Here is a 23706-nt window from a genome sequence, read left to right on the forward strand (position 1 = left end):
TTAGTAAAAGAATGCAGTTAAAAGGTTTCTATTGAAGCCCAAAGAAGGTAAACCAGGTGGATCAATGCTTTGAACTGCCTGATAATATTGATTAATGAGCCTCATAAGTAAGGATAAGTAGGTTTCACACAGTTATTACTGATATTTTACAGCTTATGCCGCGTTTCTCGCTCTTAGATTCTACGGTTTGCAGCTTCAGCATCAATGTGTTAAATAGGAACAGCAGCTGAATCGGTGCAGGTTAGGACTGCTCACAGAGGAATTTAAGGACATTTATTTTAATGTTTGTGGTATTCTTTTCATTCAGTTTCCTGGTCTGACATTTAAACCAGAATAAGGAGCATCAAGATGCTTTTATAGAGCAAAGAGCACAGGATGAACCCAGATTACGGCTCTATGTTCCAAATAAAACTATTTTATTGCTGCTTTACTCATTTAATGTTGTGGAGGTTTGCCTTGTGGGAGGAGCTTCCAGTACAGCCTAAAGTAATGGGACGTGTACAACCTGGAGAGGCAGCAGCACCGGAGCCCTCACAGCTGAGGGCCCCATGTTGGTCACATCATTAAGATTTTTTTAAGTTAGTTTTTATCTACAATGAACCTCACATCACTTTACTGGTGAACAAACTAAAATTAAACACCAGGTTAAGTATTAAGTCAAACCTCCTCCTTCCTTAAACTTCTGAAGTTTAGTTTATCTCCTTCAGTGTTTCTGACTTTTAATCTCCTACGTTAAACAGTGCTCCTGAACGCCTCGCCTGAAGTTCATACTTTTCTTTATGATCTTAATGACGTCATCAGGGAACATTTGTCATCACTTCTGACAATAACAAGCAGCTGCTTGACCAATCAGAGCAGCTGGGTTGTTCTGGACTCTTAAAGAGACAGAAGCTAAAAACATCGGAGCAGAACCCGGAAATGAGCAGAACCCGGTCCACTTATTACTGGGTTTTTGGTCAGGATCAATAAAGTCACACAGGAAACATTTTCTCCATAAACATGTATTTTCAAGTAGTTTAAGAAAAAATAGATTTTTTTTACATCTTTTTTCTTTATATGATTTTTATACAGTACTTTCTGTGCGTTTAGAAAAAAGTCAACACGACATAAGTTAACGAAGCAGCGGAGGAACACAAAGGAGAACAACACGACCTGAACCAGATCAGATCTAAACTAACGCTGCGAAACCAAACCAGAGCAGAAAGAGTTTCAGATACGAGGAGTCAGTGGGCGGAGCTCAGGTGGAGCAACCGAAGCGGTTTGTTCTGAACTCAAAGTGACACAAACACTCCTCTCAGCTGATTTACATTCAGAGAGTCTCACACACACACACACACACACACACACACACACACACACACACACACACAGAGACACACACACACACACACACACACACACACACACACACACACACACACACAGTAACACACACAGACACACACACACACACACACACACACACACACAGAGACACACACACACACAGACACACACACAGACACACACACACACACACACGTGCACACACACACACGTGCACACACACACACAGAGACACACACACACACACACACACACACACACACACACACACACACAGACACACACACACACACAGAGACACAGAGACACACACACACACACACACACACACACACACACACACAGTCTCACACACACACACACACACACACACACACACACACAGAGAAACACACACACACACACACAGAGAAACACACACACACAGAGACACACACACACACACACACACACACACACACACACACACACACACACACAGAGACACACACACACACACACACACACACAGACACACACACACACACACACGTGCACACACACACACGTGCACACACACACACAGAGACACACACACACACACACACACACACACACACACACACACACACACAGAGACACACACACACACACACACACACACAGACACACACACACACACACACGTGCACACACACACACGTGCACACACACACACAGAGACACACACACACACACACACACACACACACACACACACACACAGAGACACAGAGACACACACACACACACACACACACACACACACACACACACACAGTCTCACACACACACACACACACACACACACACACACACAGAGAAACACACACACACACACACAGAGAAACACACACACACAGAGACACACACACACACACACACACACACACACACACACACACAGACACACACACACACACACACACACACTCACACACACACACACACACACACACACACACACAGTCTCACACACACACACACACACACACACACACACACACACACACACACTGGACAGGTGAACAGGAAGTGAACGTTTCTCTGAACACATGCGAGGCGAGCGCAGAACTTTGGCAACACATCAGGCTGAAGGTTCGAGTGGCGGCTGGAAAATACAGCAGACATCCTGTTGATGATGTCACAGTGTGGACTGGGGGGGGCCAGCAGGGTCACATGACGTGCTTCTGGATTCCTGGGGTGAACTCCTTGGCATTTGGGTTGAGACTGCTGTTCATCTGCAGGAGCAGAAACACGGGTCAGCAGCAGAAGGTTGAGCCTGAACGCACCGCGGCTCCTGATTGGCTGACGCAGACCAAACTCACCACCACGTCCAGATCGTTGGCGTCTGCGTCCAGAACCAGCAGGCTGACCTGCTCCTGCAGCTGGCTGACGGCGGCGGAGGGGAGGTCTCTGGAGGGGATGAACCACTCCCACTGCTCCTCCTCCTCCAGCATCTCCTGGAAGCAGCGCTCGATAAACTCCTCCTCCCAGAGCTCCTCCTCCACCTGCGTGCACACGCACACGTGCACACACACGTGCACAGACACACACAGACACACACAGAGACACACGGGTCACATGGAGACCTAAAGGCTGTTCTCACAGGTTTCTCATCAGCTGAACTCAGATCAGCTGACATCGGGCCGTGTTCCTTTCACTTTGGGATGTTCTGACTCGGTTTAAATCGGAGCAGAAACTTCTGCTGAAATCAGAGGATTCGGACAATAAATGACACAACAGCTGCAGCTTCTTCTTTGTGGAAACTGTCCAACCGACCCGACAGGTGAGCTGAAACACACTCGTTCTCTCTGGCCTGCAGCACATTTCCACCTTCAGAACCTCTTTCAGAACCCGATTCCCTTTGTTTCTGTGCTCTGGAAGGTCTTCCTTCCTTATTTTATCCTTTCATCAAAACGAGTTTAAACGAAGGAAACATTTTGTATTTTAAAAAGACCTTCAGCTCTGAATCTAAATCAAAAGAAGAAGCTTTGGGCTCTTTATCTTGATCTGGACCTGGTCTGAAGCGGTTTCACCACAGATCAGGAACTATGTTGGCTACCTGTTCATGTTTTTTGGGTCAGGACCTTTGGATCCGTCCTCCCAGCTGACCGAGTGGAACAATCAGAGCTGGTTGGAATGGAGAGAATAAACCAACAGTGTTTGAACATGAGGTTTGGGCCAAAGCCTCCTTGTTCCATCCTGACTTTAATCTGAGATCCGGGTCATGTTCGGTGCTTCTGTTCGGCTCTCAGAGGTTAATCACTAATCAATCACATCTGTCAGGATCAATGACCAGTCCCCTGATCCTCTGCCAGGGAAGCTGCTGGATCAGGCTGCTGGTGCACGTCGTTATCACGTGCACGTGCACGTGCACGGCCCGGCAGACAGGAGTCCTGTAACAGTTCTGTGTTGGTTCTGCTCATGGAAGCCTCACAAAGTCTGAAGTTACATTTATTTTCAGCTCCCATCAACCTCCAGATTTCCTCCTGAGTGTGTGTGTGTGTGTGTGTGTGTGTGCGTGCATGTGTGTGCGTGCATGTGTGCTAACAGCTCCTGGGTGTAACCAGCCTGTAACTGTGTGTGTTTACGTGCACGTCAGCATTCAGCTTTGGTTGGTTCCCTGACACCCAGCCTTCTGCACTTTGGTGTTTCAGGACACCTGGACACTGGTTCCGCCTTAAGGCTGAGTGTGGGGGGGGCTTCCCTCACCTGCAGGACAGGTGTGCTGCGGCCCTGCTCCTCCTCACCTGCCTGTTGAACTCCTCCTCGTTCTCCATCCACATGTACTCTGCGAACGGGTCTTCCTCGGAGCTGAAATGGCTGCTCAGGATCACCTCGCCGCCCGCTGACATGTTGGGGGCGGCGTTGCTGATGCTCGGGTCCTTCATGTTCACGGTTCGGTCCGGAGGGCGGTCCTGCGGGGACAGAGGGGGCACAGAGGAGGGCTGTGGCCGTTAAATAGTCAGCACAGCTCGGGCAGACTGGCCGTGATGGCCGCTGTCTCACAGACAATAACAACAGCTGACGGACGTCCTGACGGCACGAACTGCGGCGTCCCGTGAAACAAGCCGCGGACACGGACGCGCGAACACGTGAGAAAACACACAGATGTGCTTTTATGTGTCAGAATACCTGAAGAGCAGAACTGTTCGACGGCAGAAAGAACAAACGGTCAACTGTGAAAACTCCTCTGGAACAGTAATGGCCGCGCTGCCTCTGTTTGTTTACATCTCCTGCGTCACACTGCGCTCGCTCGTGATTGGTTGACTTGTGGTGCTGCCTTCAGGTACACACGATCCGTGAGGAAACGTTAGTTTCCAGGCTCTGTGCTACAAAGTCAGATTTAACAAATCTGTGGAAAGTTTAAATCTAAATTTGGTGTGAAGTTTAGAGAAATTAAATGAAAATATTAAGTTTCGGTACTAAGAGCTCATTATTATTTATTATGATTATGTGATTTATTATGATCGAGCACGAATATTCAACCCCAGCTGTGGGAGGTCAGATGTGCTCATCTCAGAGGCACGTTTCTAAAATAATTAAGCAAACAGATGTCCAAATTCACACGGTAAAAACACAGAATTAGCCTTTATTAAGCCTGATGTGACGTGTGCTGTAAGAATGTTTCTTACTTAGAAAATATCTCAGGGGTAGTAATAGTGATGGAATGTTTAGTCAAATGTAAAATACTTCCATTTTTGAAGTAAAAAGGTGGATTAGTTTTACCTGATTAGAAACATATGACTTCCTGCTGCACAGATATGATAAATGTACCATATGACAGAGATGGAACCTTTGATAGGATCTCATTTCTGATTTGTCAGGACTTTCTAATCTATCCATAAAGAATACGATCATTTGAATAAAGATAATAAACTGGTTCTTGTTTAAGTTTTTAATTCTGACGTTCTTCATATTTATATATCTATGCATTTAGCAGACGCTTTTATCCAAAGCAACTTGCGGGGGTCTTGTGTAAGGACCCCAACTGGAGGTCGTACCTTTCATTCAGTGGATCTGAACCCAGTTCACCCACACTATCCAGCCCACAACAACAACAACAACAACAATAACAACAACAACAACAGTAAAGAAAAGTATTTCAGACACGACTTCTGTGATCTCAGGTCAATGAACATATGGCAAAATATAAATTATTTCAAAATATCTATAAAAGATGGACATAAAAAAACACAAATAAGGATTAATGGACTAAAACATCTGAAAACACGGATGAAAAGATGACGTCATGTTCTAACCATGGGGTTAAATACAATAATTAGATAGTTTCAACTTAAAAAACCTAAAGTTTTATCGTGTATGTCACAGAATGAGCTCACTGTGAGACACCTGAATCATGTCGTTCAAGTTCTATTCTTGATAGAAACCCAGAAAGCCTCCATCACTTCTGAAAATTCACGAGATCACTGAAGGCATCACTTTACTCCAAATAGTCCACTTCCGGTGGAAACTTACCGACTTCACTGGATCGACTAATGCTCAGACACGAGCAGCTGTGGTTGTTTGCAGTTAACAGCAGTTAGGAACACAGCTGGACCGTCTGAGAGAAAATAAAAGCAAGCAGGGAATGTGGGGAACAACCGAAACACAAAACAGAACCCGTGGGACCCACATCTGGAGGAGAGTTCCAAATCTCGCGACACTTTGCGTCACGTTCGGTGACAAAGCTTTCCTAAGTGCTGGCGGTTAGTCGACTCTGCGTTTAGAAAAGCTGAGGTAAGTGTTTGAATTTGCAGATAGCTCTGTAACGCATGAGCTGTCTGAAAGCGAATATATTAGTATCCATGTTGCACAAGACAAAACGATAACACTGGCGTGCAAACAGAAACTGAGCCAAATAACGACCCGTGTTAGCATGATGAGGCTAGCCCCGTGTATGCTACAGTTAGCCTTAACTGCGGAGCGGCACGAAACTTAACAATGAATCATTGTTTATTCGATTATTTCTTTTTTTTAAGTGTAACAGATGCATTTGTGTTTTTATATATCAACTGAATGAAGACAAGTCCCAGGGGGTTGAAGTGATATACATTCCTAACAGCCGTTAGCGCCGTAAGGCTAGCTGCTAACGGCTCCACTGGAAGCTAACCGCAGCGTTCAGAGCCGCGTGAAGCCGGATTTATAGTCCGGAACGTGTTCAGCGTCGACGTGACGTCTTCCATCGAGCTTTCGAAGTTCTGCGTCGAGGGAACGCGTTGCTCTGCAGTTCTCCGTGCCGGTAGGGGGTGTGACTGCGTGGTTTCAGGTGATATAGCCGAATCCTTGCTTTTTCTTCCGGTCACAGTTAACAGCAGTAACCAATGGCAACCGAGGTGGAGCAGCTGTATTTGCAGCTGGAGCTCATCAATACTGAAAAACAAATGCTTAAATTGCAAATGATGAAGCGCAGGCGACAGAGAAGACGTTTTTGCGGGGTTTTTAACCAGGATTAAAGCTGAACGTGCAGCCTGCCAAACAGTTGAAGTAAATAACAGACGTGATGGAGACAGAAGAAGTAACTTCTGCACCTTAGTTTGTTTTCAAAAGCTCAACCTGTCGTTTTTATTGATGAAATGTTATTTATTGGCTGTGATTATGTGTTCATTTACTTTGAAAGTGTAAAAGGATGTTATTATTTTTAGTGAACACATTATTTGTTGATTAGATTAATAATAAAGATTTTTTCACGCAGACGGAACTTTAAATTAATATTATTGTTTTGTATTTTACTCTGAAATGTTCTGACAGGTTAATTCTAGTTTAGACTCATGGGAAGTCCGGTCATTTATTTCCATTTTTAGGACAGAACTGATCTGATTTTACTGGAAATTTCCCAACATTATAAAGACGTGAAGATAAGAAATGTTTAAAAGATTTATTAGCAAAGGGACATTATTGTTTCAGAGTCCTGATCAGCCTCATTTATTCCCATAGTTCCATAAAAACAGGAAGCAGCTGCAGAGATTCACTGAAACATGTTCAAACATGAACATAAACCCAGAATCTGAGGCAGAAACAGAGTTTTTTATCAGTTCTCAGCAGCTTTAAAGTGAATCTCTGGTCTGAGCTCCTTTATTCTCCAACACAGCCTGAACCCTCTGAGACCAGCTTTCTGTCATTTCTTTAAGGAGTCTTCAGGAATAGTTCTCCAGGCTTCTTGAAGGACATCCCAAAGCTCTTCTTTGGATGTGGGCTGCCTTTTGTTCCGTTCTCTGTCAGATGATCCCACACTGCTTCAATAATGTTGAGGTCCGGCTCTGGGGAGGATTCATCCCTCCATAAGACCTGTTGCCACTGATTTTCAGTCCACTTCTTGTGTCATTTGGCACAGCTCAGCCTTTTCTCCCTGTTTCCCTTCCTTAAGAACGGCTTCTTGACAGCCACCCTTCCATGGAGACCATTTCTGATGAGGCTTGGGCCAACAGTAGATGGATCAGCTGAAGGTCCAGATGCATCTCTCAGGTCCTGTCAGGTCACAGCTGGATTTTTTCCTCTTTCTTAAGGACATCACTTTCAGATCCTGTTCATCTGCTGGAGATAGTTTTTTAGGCCTGACACTTCTTCTTTTGTCCTCCACTTGTCCAGTTTCCTCAAATGTTTTAAGGACACACTGCACACCATGCTGAGATATGCCAAGTTTTCAGCTAATAGCTCTTTGGGAATCACCTTGTTGCTGCAGAAATCCTATTTTCTGTCTGTCAAACTGTGTTTTCTTTGCTGTTTTTCATAGATGCAGCTAAAGAAATGGGAACAAATGATGTGTCTTTGTGACAAAGTGCCTAAAGATCCAGTTTAAAATGGCTTCTTTGCTAAGTTGTCTGTTCTGTGTCGACACAACACTGGTTCATCCCTTGAGTTAGGAGCCTTTTTTCTGCCTGAATGGGTCAAAGGTCAGAGTTAAGTGGCTGAACAAAGAAAAAACACTGAAAATGCTCAGGAACAAGGACTGAAGATGAGGGGAAAAGCAGAAAATGTCCAAAGAAAAACTGTGAAAGAGCTTCAGAAAGCTGCAGAACTATTGATCAGGACACTTTAAAGAAATGAGGACTGGATCAGGACTGTAAATGAGATAAAAATATTCTATTCTATGTGGGTTTGAGGTTCTTTTGATCTGGTTTCTGGTATCATGCTGTGAGATGATGATGTAGACGTTCCTGCTGCTTTGATTCTGAAGACTCTCTGATATAAATGTGTAGAATAGATGTGAACAGAAGTGGTGAATAAATCTGTTTCTAACCAGCAGTGACATGTTGCTCCAGTGAAAAAGGTTCCTGAATCAGTCTTAAACAGCAATGTTTCCTGTTGTCAGCTGACTGTTATTCAGTGTAAAGTGATGCTAATCAGGACTGATCCGGTACAATCTCCTCAGAACCTTTAAAGGAAAGCTGGTGTCACCAGCCAGCTGTGACAGTTTAAAAGAAGCTGGCTGAGCGACTCCTCTGCATGAAAACAGGATTTAGGTAGAAGCGGTCGGGTCCAGCTGCTCTCCTGCCCTCATTAGTTAGCTCAGTCTCCTTCTCTTTGCATCTGTCAGTGATTTCCATAGAAAGGGGGTTTGTCTCCTCCTCAGAGTCTCATCACTCTGTTTTCCATCAGTTCATTTCTTCCTCCTGGTCTGAGGTGAAGCTCTCTCTCCTCCTTCTTTAACGTCTTCTCATGTTCCCTCTGCAGTAACCTCAGCTCCACCTGCTCAGGTGGATGCTGACTCCCCTCATGTGGCTCCCAGTGGACTCTTTGTTTCAAGGTTTTCTCTGCCTCATTGTGTTTCAGCAGAACTTCTACAGAACAGAAGAGGACGCCCTCACTTTGGCTGTTTCCTGTCTGAGCAGGACTTTAGCCGGCCGCCCTGGTCTTTCCCCGCTCTGCTGCCGGCTTCCTTCTTGCTCTTTCCTCTGAGGGCGGCTCCGCCTGCTGGTGTTATGTCTCAGAAGCTGCAGTCGGACGGCGGTCAGAAGCACTTTTCTGTGGGTCGGGGGCTCCTTGCCGCTGCAGAGACCTTGAACTTCAACATGAACGAGCAGCGTTCCGGCCAGCAGATGGGGGGCATGGCTTCAGGCGTGGGCATGGGTGGGGTGGAGGGCCCGGACGGCGGCTCCCAGATGTCCCGGCGTGGGGGGGGTAATCTTGGCAGCACCATGAAGCTGTTTGCCAGTTTGGGGCTGTCGCCCTCCGACCTGGACGCTCTGGCTGAAATCCCTGAAGAGGAGATCAGCGTGGAGACGCTGCCACGCATCCTCATGCAGCTCAAGAGCCGCAAGGCGGACGTTGGAGAGCGCGGGCCGGGCTCCTCCATGTCCTCTGACGCCGCTTATCGAGGAGGACGGGACGGCTGGGACGAAGGGCCCATGGGGAGGATGGGCTCCATGGGTCAGAGCCAGGCCCGGGCGCTGCCCTCCGCAGACTTCGGCTTCAGCTCCATGCAGGACGGGGCCCCCGGCCGGGGCTTCGGCTACAGCAGCGTCGGGAGAGGAGACCGGCCTTATTCTGAACTTTCCCGCCAAACTTCCTATGGCGGGCTCGGCATGGGGCCGCCGCCGTCTGACTTTATGCAGAGGAGGATGGGCTCCCCGTCTAACGGAAAAGTCCAAGACTTCTTGGGAGTCCTGCCCCCCAGGTTCCCTCACGTGTGCTCTCTTTGTGACTTTGACGTTCATTCCATCATGGTGAGTACGTCCAGCTGCTTCCTCTTTTCTTCTCGGACTAACAGTAAATGTTTCAGCTCCCACACCTGAGCGCAGCTGCAGCCTTCTGTCAGCCAATCACATGCTGCCATCCTCAGTTTGCTTCATGTAGTTTTGTTTCAAACCTTTCTTACTGATACCGGGGGCTCTGCAGCCCTTTACAGGTAGATTTGCTTTGTCCCAGGTAAAACTCACCTGTGGTCAGTCTGTCCAGCCCTAAAGCAGTTAGTGTTGCAGCTCCTTCTCAGCCTCTTGAGTCTGCACAGATCAGAACCTCTCAGTTAGTGTCAGGAGAGTCCTGGTTAGCTCCGACACACACCTGACTCTGTGGAGTCGAACACGATGACCGACACAACCTTTAAATTTGTCTTTTTACCAGCGTGGAGCTCCTCTTTCTGTTAGCAGTGAGGTGAAATCTGCCGCCTCACTCTCCTGTTTGTTGGCTTCTGGTTGGTTTTTCTGCTGCAGCTCACAGTCAGAGCAACAAAGTAAAGAGCGGTCCTCAGTCAGAGAAACAGAGCAGCTATAAACGGTTGTTGTAAAAGTCCTGGTGCTCAGTGAATGTGTTCGTGTCTGCAGGAGTGGAACCAGCACGTTAATGGCCTTCGACATGCTGAAAACAGGCGGCATCTCCTGGACACGTGAGTCACTGACACGCTCAGAAACACCCATATGATGATGATGATGTAACCAAACCTGATCTGGGGAAGGCTTTACAATCATTTGGGTTGTCTGGGCAGAGCTGGGTGGGATCATGTTTTCCACTGGAAGTTCAGACACTTTTTCAGTTCTGATCTGATGTCGTTTCCCCCTAAAAACCCTTAAAATGAAACGTGTCATCAGTCCTGATGTTTCACTGTTCCTTCACAGCTGTAACCCTGACAGGTCTGAACCTTTCTGTGTTCTGCAGGTACCCTGACTGGGACCCCAGTATGGCTTCAGGCAGAGGGTAAGTCGTGCCCCCCCGCTGTGAGGATGCATGATGTGGAAAGAAACTGTTCAGTTTGGCTCATTCGCTGCTGTTTGAGCTTGTTACTGAACTCTCTTTGACTTGAAGCTGTTAAAAGGTGACTTGTTGTTGTTTTTCAGCCCGGGTCGCCGGGACACCCCCAACCTGGCTGCTGGCCTGCTGGGACCGGGCCCCATGTCATCGGTACCGACAGGAGGGATGTCCTCCAGCTGGGGTGAGACACAGATTATAAACCTCAGGTTTCCTGCCGGAGCAGATTAAACGGATCCATCCAGTTTTTGTTTTACCTCCAACGTTAGCGCGCTAACGTGTGTGTTTGTGTGCCAGGAGGCGGCGGGGGACCCGGTCTGCTCGGGAACCAGATGGGACAGAACACGGTCAGTGGAAACTCCTCGTTACCGTCGGTTTCTGAAGGCGTGACGCTGATGTTGAATGTGTCGTCCTCAGATAAGAAGCAGAGTGGTGGTGGTGAAGTACGACAGGAAGCCTCTGAGCAACAAGACCCTGTTTGCCTTCACCGAGCCTTTCGGCCGCCTGAGGGAGCACCTGGTGCTCAAGAACAAGGTACAGAAACCGGCTCCGTCTCCTCTGAGTCCAGGCAGACATTGGTGTGCTCGCCCTGTTTCACACGGACGGTTATTACTGTTGCACAACATGTAGCAGCTTGATTTGATGGAAGAACAACGGAGAAAACGACGAGGAGCAAAATCAGAGGAAAAATGTCTAACGTTTGGGAGCATTTCAAAGAAGAGAAGAGGGAAAATACTGTTAGCTTAGCATGATAGCACAACAGAAAGCAGCCAGTTCACATATCGAGTCCACTGAGCGGAGCAAAGAGAACATTTCATGTTAGCATTTTAATGGAAATCAGTCGGCTTGTTAGCTCAGAAGGAAGCTAGCGGAGAACAGGAGGAAGCTAGCGGAGAACGCGAGGAAGCTAGCGGAGAACGCAAGGAAGCTAGCGGAGAACAGAAGGAAGCTAGCGGAGAACGAAAGGAAGCTAGCGGAGAACAGAAGGAAGCTAGCGGAGAACGGAAGGAAGCTAGCGGAGAACGGGAGGAAGCTAGCGGAGAACGGGAGGAAGCTAGCGGAGAACGCAAGGAAGCTAGCGGAGAACAGAAGGAAGCTAGCGGAGAACGGGAGGAAGCTAGCGGAGAACAGAAGGAAGCTAGCGGAGAACGGGAGGAAGCTAGCGGAGAACGGGAGGAAGCTAGCGGAGAACGGGAGGAAGCTAGCGGAGAACGGGAGGAAGCTAGCGGAGAACGGGAGGAAGCTAGCGGAGAACAGAAGGAAGCTAGCGGAGAACGGAAGGAAGCTAGCGGAGAACGGAAGGAAGCTAGCGGAGAACGGGAGGAAGCTAGCGGAGAACGGGAGGAAGCTAGCGGAGAACGGGAGGAAGCTAGCGGAGAACGGGAGGAAGCTAGCGGAGAACGGGAGGAAGCTAGCGGAGAACGGGAGGAAGCTAGCGGAGAACGGAGGGAAGCTAGCGGAAAACGGAAGGAAGCTAGCAGAGAACCAACATGTCCGACTGCTCGATGACTTTAATCTGTTTGCTGCAGCTCTGTAGGAGGCAGGCTGGCGAGCGTGAAGGCTGTGAAACGGTCTCTCAGGAACCAGAAAAACATTAGAACACTGAATGTTCTGTCTCCATCAGGCCTTTTTGGAGATGAATACTCACGAAGAAGCTCGGGACGCTGTGAACTACTACAAGCAGAACCCGGCCTCTCTGTACGGCAAGCCGGTCACCTTCTACCTGTCCCAGAGGCTGATGGTCATCGAGGTAAATGCCGCTCTGTCGCCGAGTCGCTGTTTGCACGGCGGTGCCACAAATAAAACTTTCTGTGTTCGACCCCCAGAAAGACGACCGGGCGGCGGATCGGTCCATGGACAGACCTGGACGGGACATGAAAAGCCACGGCAGCAAAGTGGTCTTCTTCTCCCATCTGCCCAAAGAGGAGGAGAAGAAGAAGGAGCTGCTGACCATTGCGGGACGCTTTGGCGTTGTGGAAAAACACCTTTTCCTCACCGACCGGGTAAGCTGCAGTCCGAACAGAACCGGGTCCAGGGAAGACTAAACGGTGTGAAGCAGAGCAGGTGTTGCTTCAGCTGTCCATGCAGGTGCTGACTGTGTGTGTGTGTGTGCACGTGTGTGTGCACGTGTGTGTGCACGTGTGTGTGTCCAGGCCTTCATCCAGATGGGAACTGTGGATGACGCAGAGATGCTGGTGAAGTATTACACCATGAACCCTCTCACCATGAAGGGACGGCTGATCCGCCTCAACATCTGCACCAAGTACAAAACCCTCAAGTGAGTATTCAGAGTTCACCTGGTTGCCATGACAGCAGCACCTGAAGGAGGTTCAGACTGACTGAAGCAGGTGAAGGGACTGCTCTGCAGCCGCCTCCTTTCAGGCAGATCCAAGCTTCGTGCGCTCCGTGTGACCCACCAAATGTGCTTCCTCATGAGGTGTCAGCTGACCTCAGAGGGGGCGGGGCCTCGCAGCGCCGCTGTAAAAGTGATGTTTTTCTGTTTTTTTCCAGTGTGAACCGGAGACAAAATGAATCTGACGATCAAAGCCGGAGGAGCGGCAGAACAACCAGCCCCGGGTCCAAGCCCACCTCCTCCACCTCCAGAACCGCCTCGTCCAAGTCGTCGTCCAGGAGCCGAGAGGAGGAGGAGGAGGAGGGCAAAGTGAAGCCTGCAGAGGAGGAGGAGGAAGAGGAGGAGGTGTCTGGAGTGATGCAGGGAGGAGAGGAAGAAGGGGAGGGAACTGATCGAGAAGCAGAGGAGGAGGAGCCAGAGAGGGCGGAGTCTGTGAAGGAGACAGAGGGGGGGGATTCTGAGGAGGTGAAACAGGGGGAGGAAGAGGAGATGAAGCAGGGGGAGGAAGAGGAGGTGAAGCAGGGGGAGGAAGAGGAGGTGAAGCAGGAGGAGGAAGAGGAGGTGAAGCAGGAGGACGAAGAGGAGGAGAAACAGGAGGATGAAGAGGAGGAGAAACAGGAGAACGAAGAGGAGGAGAAACGGGAGAACGAAGAGGAGGAGAAACAGGAGAACGTAGAGGAGGAGAAACAGGAGGAGGTGAGGAAGCCAGAGGTTTAGGAAACATGGAGGTCAAATGTTTCTGAGTGGTAACCTGTGGCGTGTATGCAGGTTCCTGATGATGTCACTGATGACACAGCTGGAGACGTGGAGAAGGCTGAGGGTGAGGTCACGCAGGGGGTGGAGCCAGAGGGCCAAACCGAGGCTCCGGCTGACCTACAGGAGAACCAAAACGAGCCAAACGCAGAGGCGGCGGAGGGAGATCTGCCTGCAGACACGGTGAGACGCCGTTTTCTCCTGAACCCGTTTTCTTTAACTTTAAAGGAGCAAAACGTGAGATATTTACTGTTAAATCATGAAATGAGTGTTTCGACAGCTGCAGCCGAACCAAAACAGTTATTTAGATAACTGGAGATCCATATAACGGAGTGAACGGGGCTTAGAGCCTCTAAATAAGGCATTATCTGTCTTTATTTCACCAATACTTTAAGAAGAATGAATGAATGAACGTGTGCTATAGCTCTGTTAGCTCATAGCTGCTGTTAGCTCATAGCTCTGTTAGCTCATAGCTGCTGTTAGCTCATAGCCGCTGTTAGCTCATAGCTCTGTTAGCTCATAGCTGCTGTTAGCTCATAGCTGTTAGCTCATAGCTGCTGTTAGCTCATAGCTCTGTTAGCTCATAGCTGCTGTTAGCTCATAGCCGCTGTTAGCTCATAGCTGCTGTTAGCTCATAGCTGCTGTTAGCTCATAGCTCTGTTAGCTCATAGCTGCTGTTAGCTCATAGCTGCTGTTAGCTCATAGCTCTGTTAGCTCATAGCTGCTGTTAGCTCATAGCCGCTGTTAGCTCATAGCTGCTGTTAGCTCATAGCTCTGTTAGCTCATAGCTGCTGTTAGCTCATAGCCGCTGTTAGCTCATAGCTGCTGTTAGCTCATAGCTCTGTTAGCTCATAGCTGCTGTTAGCTCATAGCTGCTGTTAGCTCATAGCTCTGTTAGCTCATAGCTCTGTTAGCTCATAGCCGCTGTTAGCTCATAGCCGCTGTTAGCTCATAGCCGCTGTTAGCTCATAGCTCTGTTATGGGGCTACTTGCAGCTAAAGAAGAGCTAACGGAGGGATTTCTACACAAGACTTTTTCCATGTTCTTCCTCCTCTGCTCTGACTGGAGCTTGTGCTGCATTCACTGAACCTAAGAAATTGGATTTTAGCACTCTGAATCGTCATTTCAGCAGTAAAAAAGTCCACTTTAGAAATAAACAGAGCTTTCTGAGGATTCTCCATGTGGAAATGAAAGGTTCGGTGTGGAATGTTGAAGTGGACTTTGGTCTGATTGGATCCTGCTGTAAAACTGAACCATGCTGTGTGTCGTCAGGGTGAGGAAGACTTCCTGGAGAACATGGAGGACTTTGTGACGCTGGACGAGCTGGAGGAGGACGATGGCGATGGCCACGGAGAGTCTGACGCCGCCGGTACGTGTTGAAGTGGGTCAGAACTTCTACACGATGTTTGTGGCTTGTTGAGACTTTGCAGCTGATCTTCTTCTGTGTTTCTCTTCTTCTTCTCTGCAGATAGCTCAAAGCAAGGGGTATGTAGGTGCCTTTAAAATCATCCGACTCACACATTTTAGCTTTTTTTAAGTTCAAACACCAAACTTTAAAGGTCCTGACTCCATGCAGCAGGTTCTGCTGTCGGATCTTCATCCCTCAGAACTATGTGAACAGTTCTGCTCTGGTTCTGCTCTGGTCCTGCAGGGTATGAGGGTCGTCAACATCGTGGGCTTCAGGCGAGGTTACAACTTCCTCAACGAGCTGCTGGGACTCGCCAAACCGTTTGGGAACGTGGTCAAACACCTGGTGCTGGACCTCCGACCCGAGGTGGGTGAACAGTTCTGTTTCCAGTCGGATCCATTTAGGCTCATGTTCTGTGTTCGTTCCACCGTGTTCCTGCTTTCATGTTCTGATATGAAGAAAAGATCAGAACTCTGAGAGTCAGGTTCATCTGCAGCTGCATGTTAACCTTCTTCTTCCGTTTCTCCTCTTCTTCTTCTGTTCTTCTTCTTCTGTTCCTCTTCTTCTTCTTCTGTTCTTCTTCTTCTGTTCCTCTTCTCTTCTTCTTTTTCTGTTCCTCCTCCTCTTCTTCTTCTGTTCCTCCTCATCTGTTTCTCTTCTTCTTCTGTTCCTCCTCTTCTTCTTCCTCTGTTCCTCTTCTTCTTCTGTTCCTCTTCTGTTCTTCTTCTGTTCCTCTTCTGTTCTTCTTTTTCTGTTCCTCTTCTGTTCTTCTTTTTCTGTTCCTCCTCGTCTGTTTCTCTTCTTCTCCCGTTCCTCTTCTTCTTCCTCTGTTCCTCTTCTTCTTCTGTTCCTCCTCCTCTTCTTCTTCTTCTGTTCCTCCTCCTCCTCTTCTTCTTCTTCTGTTCCTCCTCCTCCTCTTCTTCTTCTTCTGTTCCTCCTCCTCTTCTTCTTCCTCTGTTCCTCTTCTTCTTCTGTTCCTCCTCCTCTTCTTCTTCTTCTGTTCCTCCTCCTCCTCTTCTTCTTCTTCTGTTCCTCCTCCTCTTCTTCTTCCGTTCCTCCTCTTGTTCTCCAGGCCTACATTCAGTTTGAAACGGAGGAAGAAGCCCGGTCCATGTCCAGGTTCTACAACAGTAACGTGACGGCGTCTGTGTGCGGCCGGCCGGTCCGGGTCAGTCACTCCATGACCTACCCGACCATCCAGGTGAGCGTTCCAGGTGTGCGGCAGCGTGTTGTCAGGCTGCTGTTTTCTGGGTAACTCATAAAAAGCCCGGTACTGACCGATTTCAGGCATCGTTGGTACCAGAACTTCTGATCGTGCCTTTGGATGTTCTCGATGGTTAAAAAATAAACGAGTTTCCAAAAGAGCAGCTGGACTTCCTGTTTGTGATGATGTCACTGTAGGCTGATGATGTCACTGAGAGGCAGTGACATCATCATGTCCAGAACCTTGGATCAGCTTCAGACCTCTGTGACAGTCTGAGTTAGAAAGGAGTTCTGGTTTCAGATCAGAACCTTTCAGAGTTTTAATGTCTTCTGCTGCCTGGGATCAATGTTCCCTTTCAGGGTTTCTTTCTGTGTGAGAATAAGATGTGGAAGTCGTTCCTCTTTGGATCGGAACCTTCTGTTAGAAACAGAGCGTTGTTAGAAAGTTCTTTTAGATAAAGTAGCAGGTGAGCAGCCGCTTTTTAAATCTCATCTTCTGTAAAGCACCTTTTTCACGGGTTCTTTTCCAGCTGTTTAAACGCTCTGATCTCAGATGTTCTGACTGAAGGGCTTTAGTGGCAGACTCTGGAACAGTTTGTTGGAGCCTGTTATTTCCTTGTAACTCTAACGCTGTGCACGTGTGTGTGTGTGTGCACGTGTGCGTGCACGTGTGTTCAGTGCGGCTCCAGCAGGGTCGTGTACGTCGGCCAGATCCCAAACTGCAAATACACAGACGAGGACATCCTGAAGCTCGCCGAGCCGTACGGGAAAGTCCGGAAGTACTTCCTGAACAGGATCAGGAGAGAGGTACGGAACCAGAACCAGGTTCTGCTGAGTCAGGCGGCGAGCCGCAGATAAAAACCGTCTCAATGTTTGTCTGCAGTGTTTCATCGAGATGGACCGGGCCGAGGACGCAGAGAAAATGGCCGAAGCCTGTAAAGCCAAGCTGCCGAGGTTCAACGGGAAGCGCCTGACCATCTACGTCAGCAGGAAGTACCGGCAGCTCAAACACGGGTGGGTCAGTCCGGCCCAAACGGACCTCAATGAGGGTTTTATCAGAGACGATTGTTTAGCTGCAGCGTCACAGGAATGATGTCATCAGTTCAGTTCAGGAAGCAGAGATAGATTTTACAGGAGGTGAAGCCCGGTTCTGACGGTTCTGTCCGAGCGTTCAAAGGAACCAAACCGAGATTCAGCTTCACCGATCAATAACCTGATCAGTCCGATCACTTTAGTGTCCGCTGAAATAAACGTTTGTTTGTTTCAGCCATCGGTGTCCGACTGTGGCAAAGAGGGCGAACAGCAGCCCGCCGCCAAAGTCCTCCCAACACGAAGAAGAGCCGCCGGCCAAGAGGCCCAAAGAGGAAGAGGAGGAGGAGGAGGAGGGCGGCACGCCGGGCTGCGACCTCAGCGCTGGAGATCTGACGATCCAAGAAGATTCAGACGAGAAGCTGCCAGAAGGTTCTGATGAGAAGCAGAAGAGCAGCGAGGAGGTGAGTTTGTCCCAACCTCTGAGCAGTGACCCTGAACACACCACCAATCAGCTGCCTGAGTGAGAGCTCGGCTGTGACATCACTCCGTGTTCCAGAAACGGTTTTCCTCTCAGCCAGACTGTCGGTTCATTTGTGTTTCAGGGAACCGTAACTTATTAAGTCCTTAGTGCTGTAAAAACGAGCTGTGACATCACACTGTGACATCACACTCTGACATCACGCTGTGACATCACTCTGTTTGCAGCAGGCGGAGCGGCCGGAGGAGATGGACACGTCTGCCAATCAGAACGGACAGACTGAAGCTCCGCCTCCTGCCGAAAAGCGCAGCGCGGCGTCTCTGCCGCTGCCGCCGTATGACCCCGACACGCCGATCGGTGAGAAAACAACCCACCGCCACGAAGGAGGCGCCCGTTTCAGACACTGACGGCTGTTTCTGTTTAGGTGTGGAACACGTGAAGATGGGCTACTACTGCCGCGTCTGCTTCCTGTTCTACTCCAACGAAGACACGGCCAAGGTGACCCACTGCAGCAGCCAGGCGCACTACGACAAGCTGCAGGTGAGGCCCCGCCCACTACACCTGAGACACAGCCGGGTAGCCAGCTGATGACATCATCCCCTTTTCTTTCAGAAACATCTGGAGAAAGAACAAACCAAAGCAGAGAAGAAGAAAGCCAAGAAGACCACGGCGTAGGGGAACGGCATCTTTAGTTTGTGGCGGTTGCCACGGTGACGCCCTTTGATTGGACGCTGCTGAACTCTTTGTTTTAGGACCGTAACGACGTCAGTGTTTTGTGTTAAAGGAGCCGCTCCTTTAGCTCCGTTTTATGTCTGAATTTTACTGTTGGATCGTTTGTTGGAAGTTTTCCAGAATAAACTCGACTTCATTTCATTTTATTTGGGAACTGAAATCATTTAAATCACAAAGTGAATTCTGGGTAATGGTTTGAGACGGGAGTCTCGTGTCGTTCAGCTCGTCCTCGGATCTTTCCCCGTCTTCTCCTGAAAAACAACACAAACAAAGTTAGAACGCCGCCGTTGGCGCCTCAGAGAGAAACTGCTGGTTTCCATGCCGACCTGGTACTTCCTGTAGTGCGCCGGCGTGCTGCAGTGCTGCAGTTTGGCTTCGTCCTCGTCGCAGAAGATCAGCTGACACAGGTTACAGAAATAACCCACGACCGGGCGCACAAACTCTGCTCCTGCAACACGGAGGGGACAGTGAACGCACCGCGATTAAATGAGCAGCCCCTCGGTGTCACTGAAGGAGGCGGGCAGAGGTCCAACAGCACCGTCTGACACCGGGGAAAGTTCTACCTCTGGTTTCACCTGCTTTTGGCCACACCCACTGTTAGTTAACCAATCAGAGACTGAGGTGTGTTGGGAGTTCTTACCGACTGGTTTGGCGGGTTCTGCGGCGCCCTCTGCAGGTTCGGACTGCGGTTCCGAGTCCTGAAAATAGACCACAGATCAGTAACCACACGAAACCAGCTGATCGGCTCGATCAGCTGGTTTCGTAATCACTGGTAAGCTGTGCAGAACCAGAACCAGAACCTCAGTCAGTCTGCTGCCTCCTCTGATTGGTCCTTTAACTGTTCATCCAATCAGAAGAGAGAGCTCACTGGCCCCACCCACTTTTAAACAGAGGCTGATAAGAGGATTTCCCATCAAACCGGGCCGCTGCTACCTGCTCAGATGGTTCTGGTTCTGGTGCCACGGCCCAGGCTGAGGGAGGCAGTGGGCCTCCGGGTCCTACCTGTCCAGGTGGTTCTGGATGTTCTGGAGTCCTTGAACCTTTCCTCTCAGGTCCAGATGTTTCAGAACAAACTTCAGAGGACGTGTTGGTTCCGTCCCTTGGCTCCTCAGCCTGCTCCTCTGGTTCTGTTCTGGAGGATTTCTGAGGCACCGCGTCGCTCTCTGGGTTCCCTTTTCTTTTTCCTGGACCCTTTCTGGACCCGGTCCTCTTCGGGTTCCTTCTGCTGGAGTCAGATTCTGGAGGTGATCTGGGCTCGGCTCTGCCAGACGTCTCGGTTTCACTCTTCCGGTCCCGGGTCCTCCTCCTGCCGGCCGGGTCCGGGTCGGCGCTGCCGGCTTTGCTCAGTCTTTCGCTCCTCCTGCGGTCGCTCCTCTTCTCCTCGGTCTGGACCTCCCACCTGCGGAGGAACATTACAGGTAAGTGGCGGTGGAGGGGGGCGGGCAGGAGGTGCGAGCGTCCGGTTTCTGACCCGTTGGCGAGCCGGTCGTATTTGCGGGACAAGCTGCCGAGCAGCCTGGAGCCGTTGATGCTGACGGGTTTGGTGTCGAGCTCCCGGGCCGCTCGCAGAGCCTCTGAGGTGCTGGACATCTCCACGAAGCCCTGAAACAGAAACAGCTGGACCCTGAGACTGGTTCTGACTCCACAGAATAAACACGGCCTCTCCGCTGTTCAGAACCAAGCGAACCCAACAGCAGGAGGAGAGATGTCTGACCTGGCGGCGGTGGCGGATCAGCAGGTACCGAACCACGGTGCCAAACCCTCCCATCAGTCGGATCAGCTCGGCGTCGGTGAAGCGCAGCGGCAAGGTGCTGAAGTACACGACTCTGCTGGACTCGGACTGAAACAGAACCGGACGTCTGAGCCCTGATCTCACAGGCGGGACTCGGACTGAAACAGAACCGGTTGATCGGGTCTTACCTCGCTGCTCCGGTCGTGGTCGTCTTCATCTGAAACACAGCAACACCACAGCTGTAAACCCCCCTCTGATTCTGCCCCCCCACAGAACTCCAGAGCCTACCTGGGCCGTCCGACTCCACCTCATCCAGAGTGATGCAGCTGTCCAGGTCGTCCGGGAAGTCCGGGTCGGCCTGAACAACGGGATTAAACCAGATCAGAACCGACAGAACTAATGTTCAGACTGTTTCAGAGAGGCGGAGCAGAGGTCCCATAAACCTTTACCTCCTCCTCCCAAGACTCTTCACTCTGCTGCTTCAGCCCACTCTTCTCCTTTGGCTCCTCCTCCTCCATCAGCCTCTGCTTTAGCTCCTCCTCCATCAGCGTCTCTTTTGGCTCCTCCTCCACCATCAGCGTCTCCTTTAGCTCCTCCTCCTCCATCAGCGTCTGCTTTAGCTCCTCCTCCACCATCACCTTTACCTCCTCCTCCCAAGACTCTTCACTCTGCTGCTTCAGCCCACTCTTCTCCTTTGGCTCCTCCTCCACCATCAGCGTCTCTTTTGGCTCCTCCTCCTCCATCAGAGTCTCCTTTGGCTCCTCCTCCTCCTCCAGAGTCTCCTTTGGCTCCTCCTCCTCCAGAGTCTCCTTTGGCTCCTCCTCCTCCATCAGAGTCTCCTTTGGCTCCTCCTCCTCCTCCAGAGTCTCCTTTGGCTCCTCCTCCAGAGTCTCCTTTGGCTCCTCCTCCTCCATCAGCGTCTCCTTTAGCTCCTCCTCCACCAGCATCTCCTCCTTCTGATCCGACCCTCCCTCCTCCTCCTTCTGATCAGACCCTCCCTCCTCCTCCTCCATCACAGTTTTCTCCTGGTCAGTGTTCTTCAGCTCCTCTTCTTCTGGAAAACAGTTTAATAGTTAAATTTGCTGTGTTTGAGTTGTTTTTTAACTCTTAAACTTGTATTTTAACCTCTTTCAGGAGAGTTGACCCTCTCCTCGGGACAGTCTGCTTCCTCAGCATCTTCCTCCTTGTCTCCACCCTCTACATTCTCTCCGTCCTCTGCTATCACCTCCATCCCCTCGAGGTCGCTCTCCTCTGCAGACGACCTGCAGGCAGGAGATCCAGAGTTTTCACACCTTTGATCTGAACATCACTGACTGAGAGACTGCACAGGAACTCACTCATCTTCCTCCCCCAGCTGTTCTTCTTCTGTGGCTGTCTGCAGATCATCTGCTGAGCTGGATCCTACACAGAAGAAGAAGAAGAAGAAGAAGAAAACACAGAATCACTCAATCAGAGATCCTCTAAACACAAGATGACTCACTACAAGCTGCTCTAATCCGAGTCTATGTAACTGGCTGAACTGTTCCAGTTCAGACGCAGCGGTACTTTAACATGTCGTTTAACATGTTGTTTGCGGTACTTTAACATGTCGTTTAACATGTTGTTTGCGGTACTTTAACATGTCGTTTGCGGTACTTTAACATGTCGTTTGCGGTACTTTGACATGTCGTTTGCGGTACTTTGACATGTCGTTTGCGGTACTTTGACATGTCGTTTGCGGTACTTTGACATGTCGTTTGCGGTACTTTGACATGTCGTTTGCGGTACTTTGACATGTCGTTTGCGGTACTTTGACATGTCGTTTGTCATGTCGTTTGCGGTACTTTGACATGTCGTTTGACATGTCGTTTGCGGTACTTTAACATGTCGTTTGTCATGTCGTTTGCGGTACTTTAACATGTCGTTTGCGGTACTTTAACATGTCGTTTGCGGTACTTTGACATGTCGTTTGCGGTACTTTGACATGTCGTTTGCGGTACTTTGACATGTCGTTTGCGGTACTTTGACATGTCGTTTGCGGTACTTTGACATGTCGTTTGCGGTACTTTGACATGTCGTTTGCGGTACTTTGACATGTCGTTTGCGGTACTTTGACATGTCGTTTGTCATGTCGTTTGCGGTACTTTGACATGTCGTTTGACATGTCGTTTGCGGTACTTTAACATGTCGTTTGTCATGTCGTTTGCGGTACTTTAACATGTCGTTTGCGGTACTTTAACATGTCGTTTGCGGTCGTTTGACATGTCGTTTAACATGTCGTTTGCGGTACTTTAACATGTCGTTTGCGGTACTTTAACATGTCGTTTAACATGTCGTTTGCGGTACTTTAACATGTCGTTTAACATGTTGTTTGCGGTACTTTAACATGTCGTTTGCGGTACTTTAACATGTCGTTTGCGGTACTTTAACATGTCGTTTAACATGTTGTTTGCGGTACTTTAACATGTCGTTTAACATGTTGTTTGCGGTACTTTAACATGTCGTTTGCGGTACTTTAACATGTCGTTTGACATGTCGTTTAACATGTCGTTTGCGGTACTTTGACATGTCGTTTGCGGTACTTTGACATGTCGTTTGCGGTACTTTGACATGTCGTTTGACATGTCGTTTGCGGTACTTTGACATGTCGTTTGTCATGTCGTTTGCGGTACTTTAACATGTCGTTTGTCATGTCGTTTGCGGTACTTTAACATGTCGTTTGCGGTACTTTGACATGTCGTTTGCGGTACTTTGACATGTCGTTTGCGGTACTTTGACATGTCGTTTGCGGTACTTTGACATGTCGTTTGCGGTACTTTGACATGTCGTTTGTCATGTCGTTTGCGGTACTTTGACATGTCGTTTGCGGTACTTTGACATGTCGTTTGCGGTACTTTGACATGTCGTTTGCGGTACTTTGACATGTCGTTTGCGGTACTTTGACATGTCGTTTGCGGTACTTTGACATGTCGTTTGCGGTACTTTGACATGTCGTTTGTCATGTC

General features: G+C 49.3%; 3 protein-coding genes across 10 annotated transcripts in view; 1 reads left to right on the forward strand and 2 right to left on the reverse strand.

The window, feature by feature from the left end:
• Positions 1-983: 983 nt before the first annotated feature.
• On the reverse strand, positions 984-4597 carry LOC140317643 (polyadenylate-binding protein-interacting protein 2-like). The gene is made up of 5 exons (XM_072395113.1): positions 4483-4597; positions 4098-4265; positions 2673-2855; positions 2326-2585; positions 984-1318 (listed from the first exon to the last, which is right to left on the reverse strand). The coding sequence occupies exons 2-4, from the start codon at positions 4236-4238 to the stop codon at positions 2520-2522; spliced, it is 390 nt and encodes a 129-aa protein (XP_072251214.1). The 5' UTR covers positions 4239-4265; positions 4483-4597; the 3' UTR covers positions 984-1318; positions 2326-2519.
• A 1200-nt stretch (positions 4598-5797) lies between these two features.
• Positions 5798-19068, forward strand: matr3l1.2 (matrin 3-like 1.2). Of its 3 annotated transcripts, none has more exons than XM_072395121.1 (22): positions 5798-6087; positions 9121-10013; positions 10611-10672; positions 10942-10980; positions 11121-11215; positions 11329-11378; positions 11449-11565; positions 12656-12781; positions 12858-13034; positions 13185-13309; positions 13543-14080; positions 14153-14320; positions 15410-15506; positions 15606-15622; positions 15789-15911; positions 16618-16746; positions 17427-17555; positions 17632-17762; positions 18016-18241; positions 18486-18615; positions 18683-18798; positions 18871-19068. In XM_072395121.1, exons 2-22 carry the CDS (start codon positions 9270-9272, stop codon positions 18931-18933), a joined length of 3402 nt encoding a protein of 1133 aa, XP_072251222.1. In that variant the 5' UTR covers positions 5798-6087; positions 9121-9269; the 3' UTR covers positions 18934-19068. The 3 variants fall into 3 exon arrangements, with proteins under 3 accessions (XP_072251222.1, XP_072251221.1, XP_072251223.1); XM_072395120.1 differs by having other exon boundaries at positions 9124-10013; XM_072395122.1 differs by having other exon boundaries at positions 9124-10013; positions 18489-18615.
• A 51-nt stretch (positions 19069-19119) lies between these two features.
• Positions 19120-23706, reverse strand: part of matr3l1.1 (matrin 3-like 1.1) — a 397623-nt gene continuing 393036 nt past the window's right edge. For 5 of the 6 annotated variants that reach the window (XM_072395115.1, XM_072395114.1, XM_072395119.1 and 2 more), the window contains 11 exons: positions 22060-22123; positions 21848-21984; positions 21172-21776; positions 21011-21080; positions 20911-20939; positions 20705-20830; positions 20462-20592; positions 19993-20389; positions 19631-19688; positions 19317-19438; positions 19120-19241 (listed from right to left, as the gene is read on the reverse strand). In XM_072395115.1, coding sequence (XP_072251216.1) covers positions 19209-19241; positions 19317-19438; positions 19631-19688; positions 19993-20389; positions 20462-20592; positions 20705-20830; positions 20911-20939; positions 21011-21080; positions 21172-21776; positions 21848-21984; positions 22060-22123 — 1772 coding nt within the window. In that variant the 3' untranslated portion in view covers positions 19120-19208. The remainder of the gene's footprint in view (positions 19242-19316; positions 19439-19630; positions 19689-19992; positions 20390-20461; positions 20593-20704; positions 20831-20910; positions 20940-21010; positions 21081-21171; positions 21777-21847; positions 21985-22059; positions 22124-23706) is intronic. The other variant, XM_072395116.1, reaches the window with a different exon arrangement.

Source organism: Leuresthes tenuis, unplaced genomic scaffold (genome assembly GCF_036924035.1).
Source record: "Leuresthes tenuis unplaced genomic scaffold, fLeuTen1.0.hap1 SCAF_11, whole genome shotgun sequence".
Lineage (NCBI taxonomy): Eukaryota > Metazoa > Chordata > Actinopteri > Atheriniformes > Atherinopsidae > Leuresthes > Leuresthes tenuis.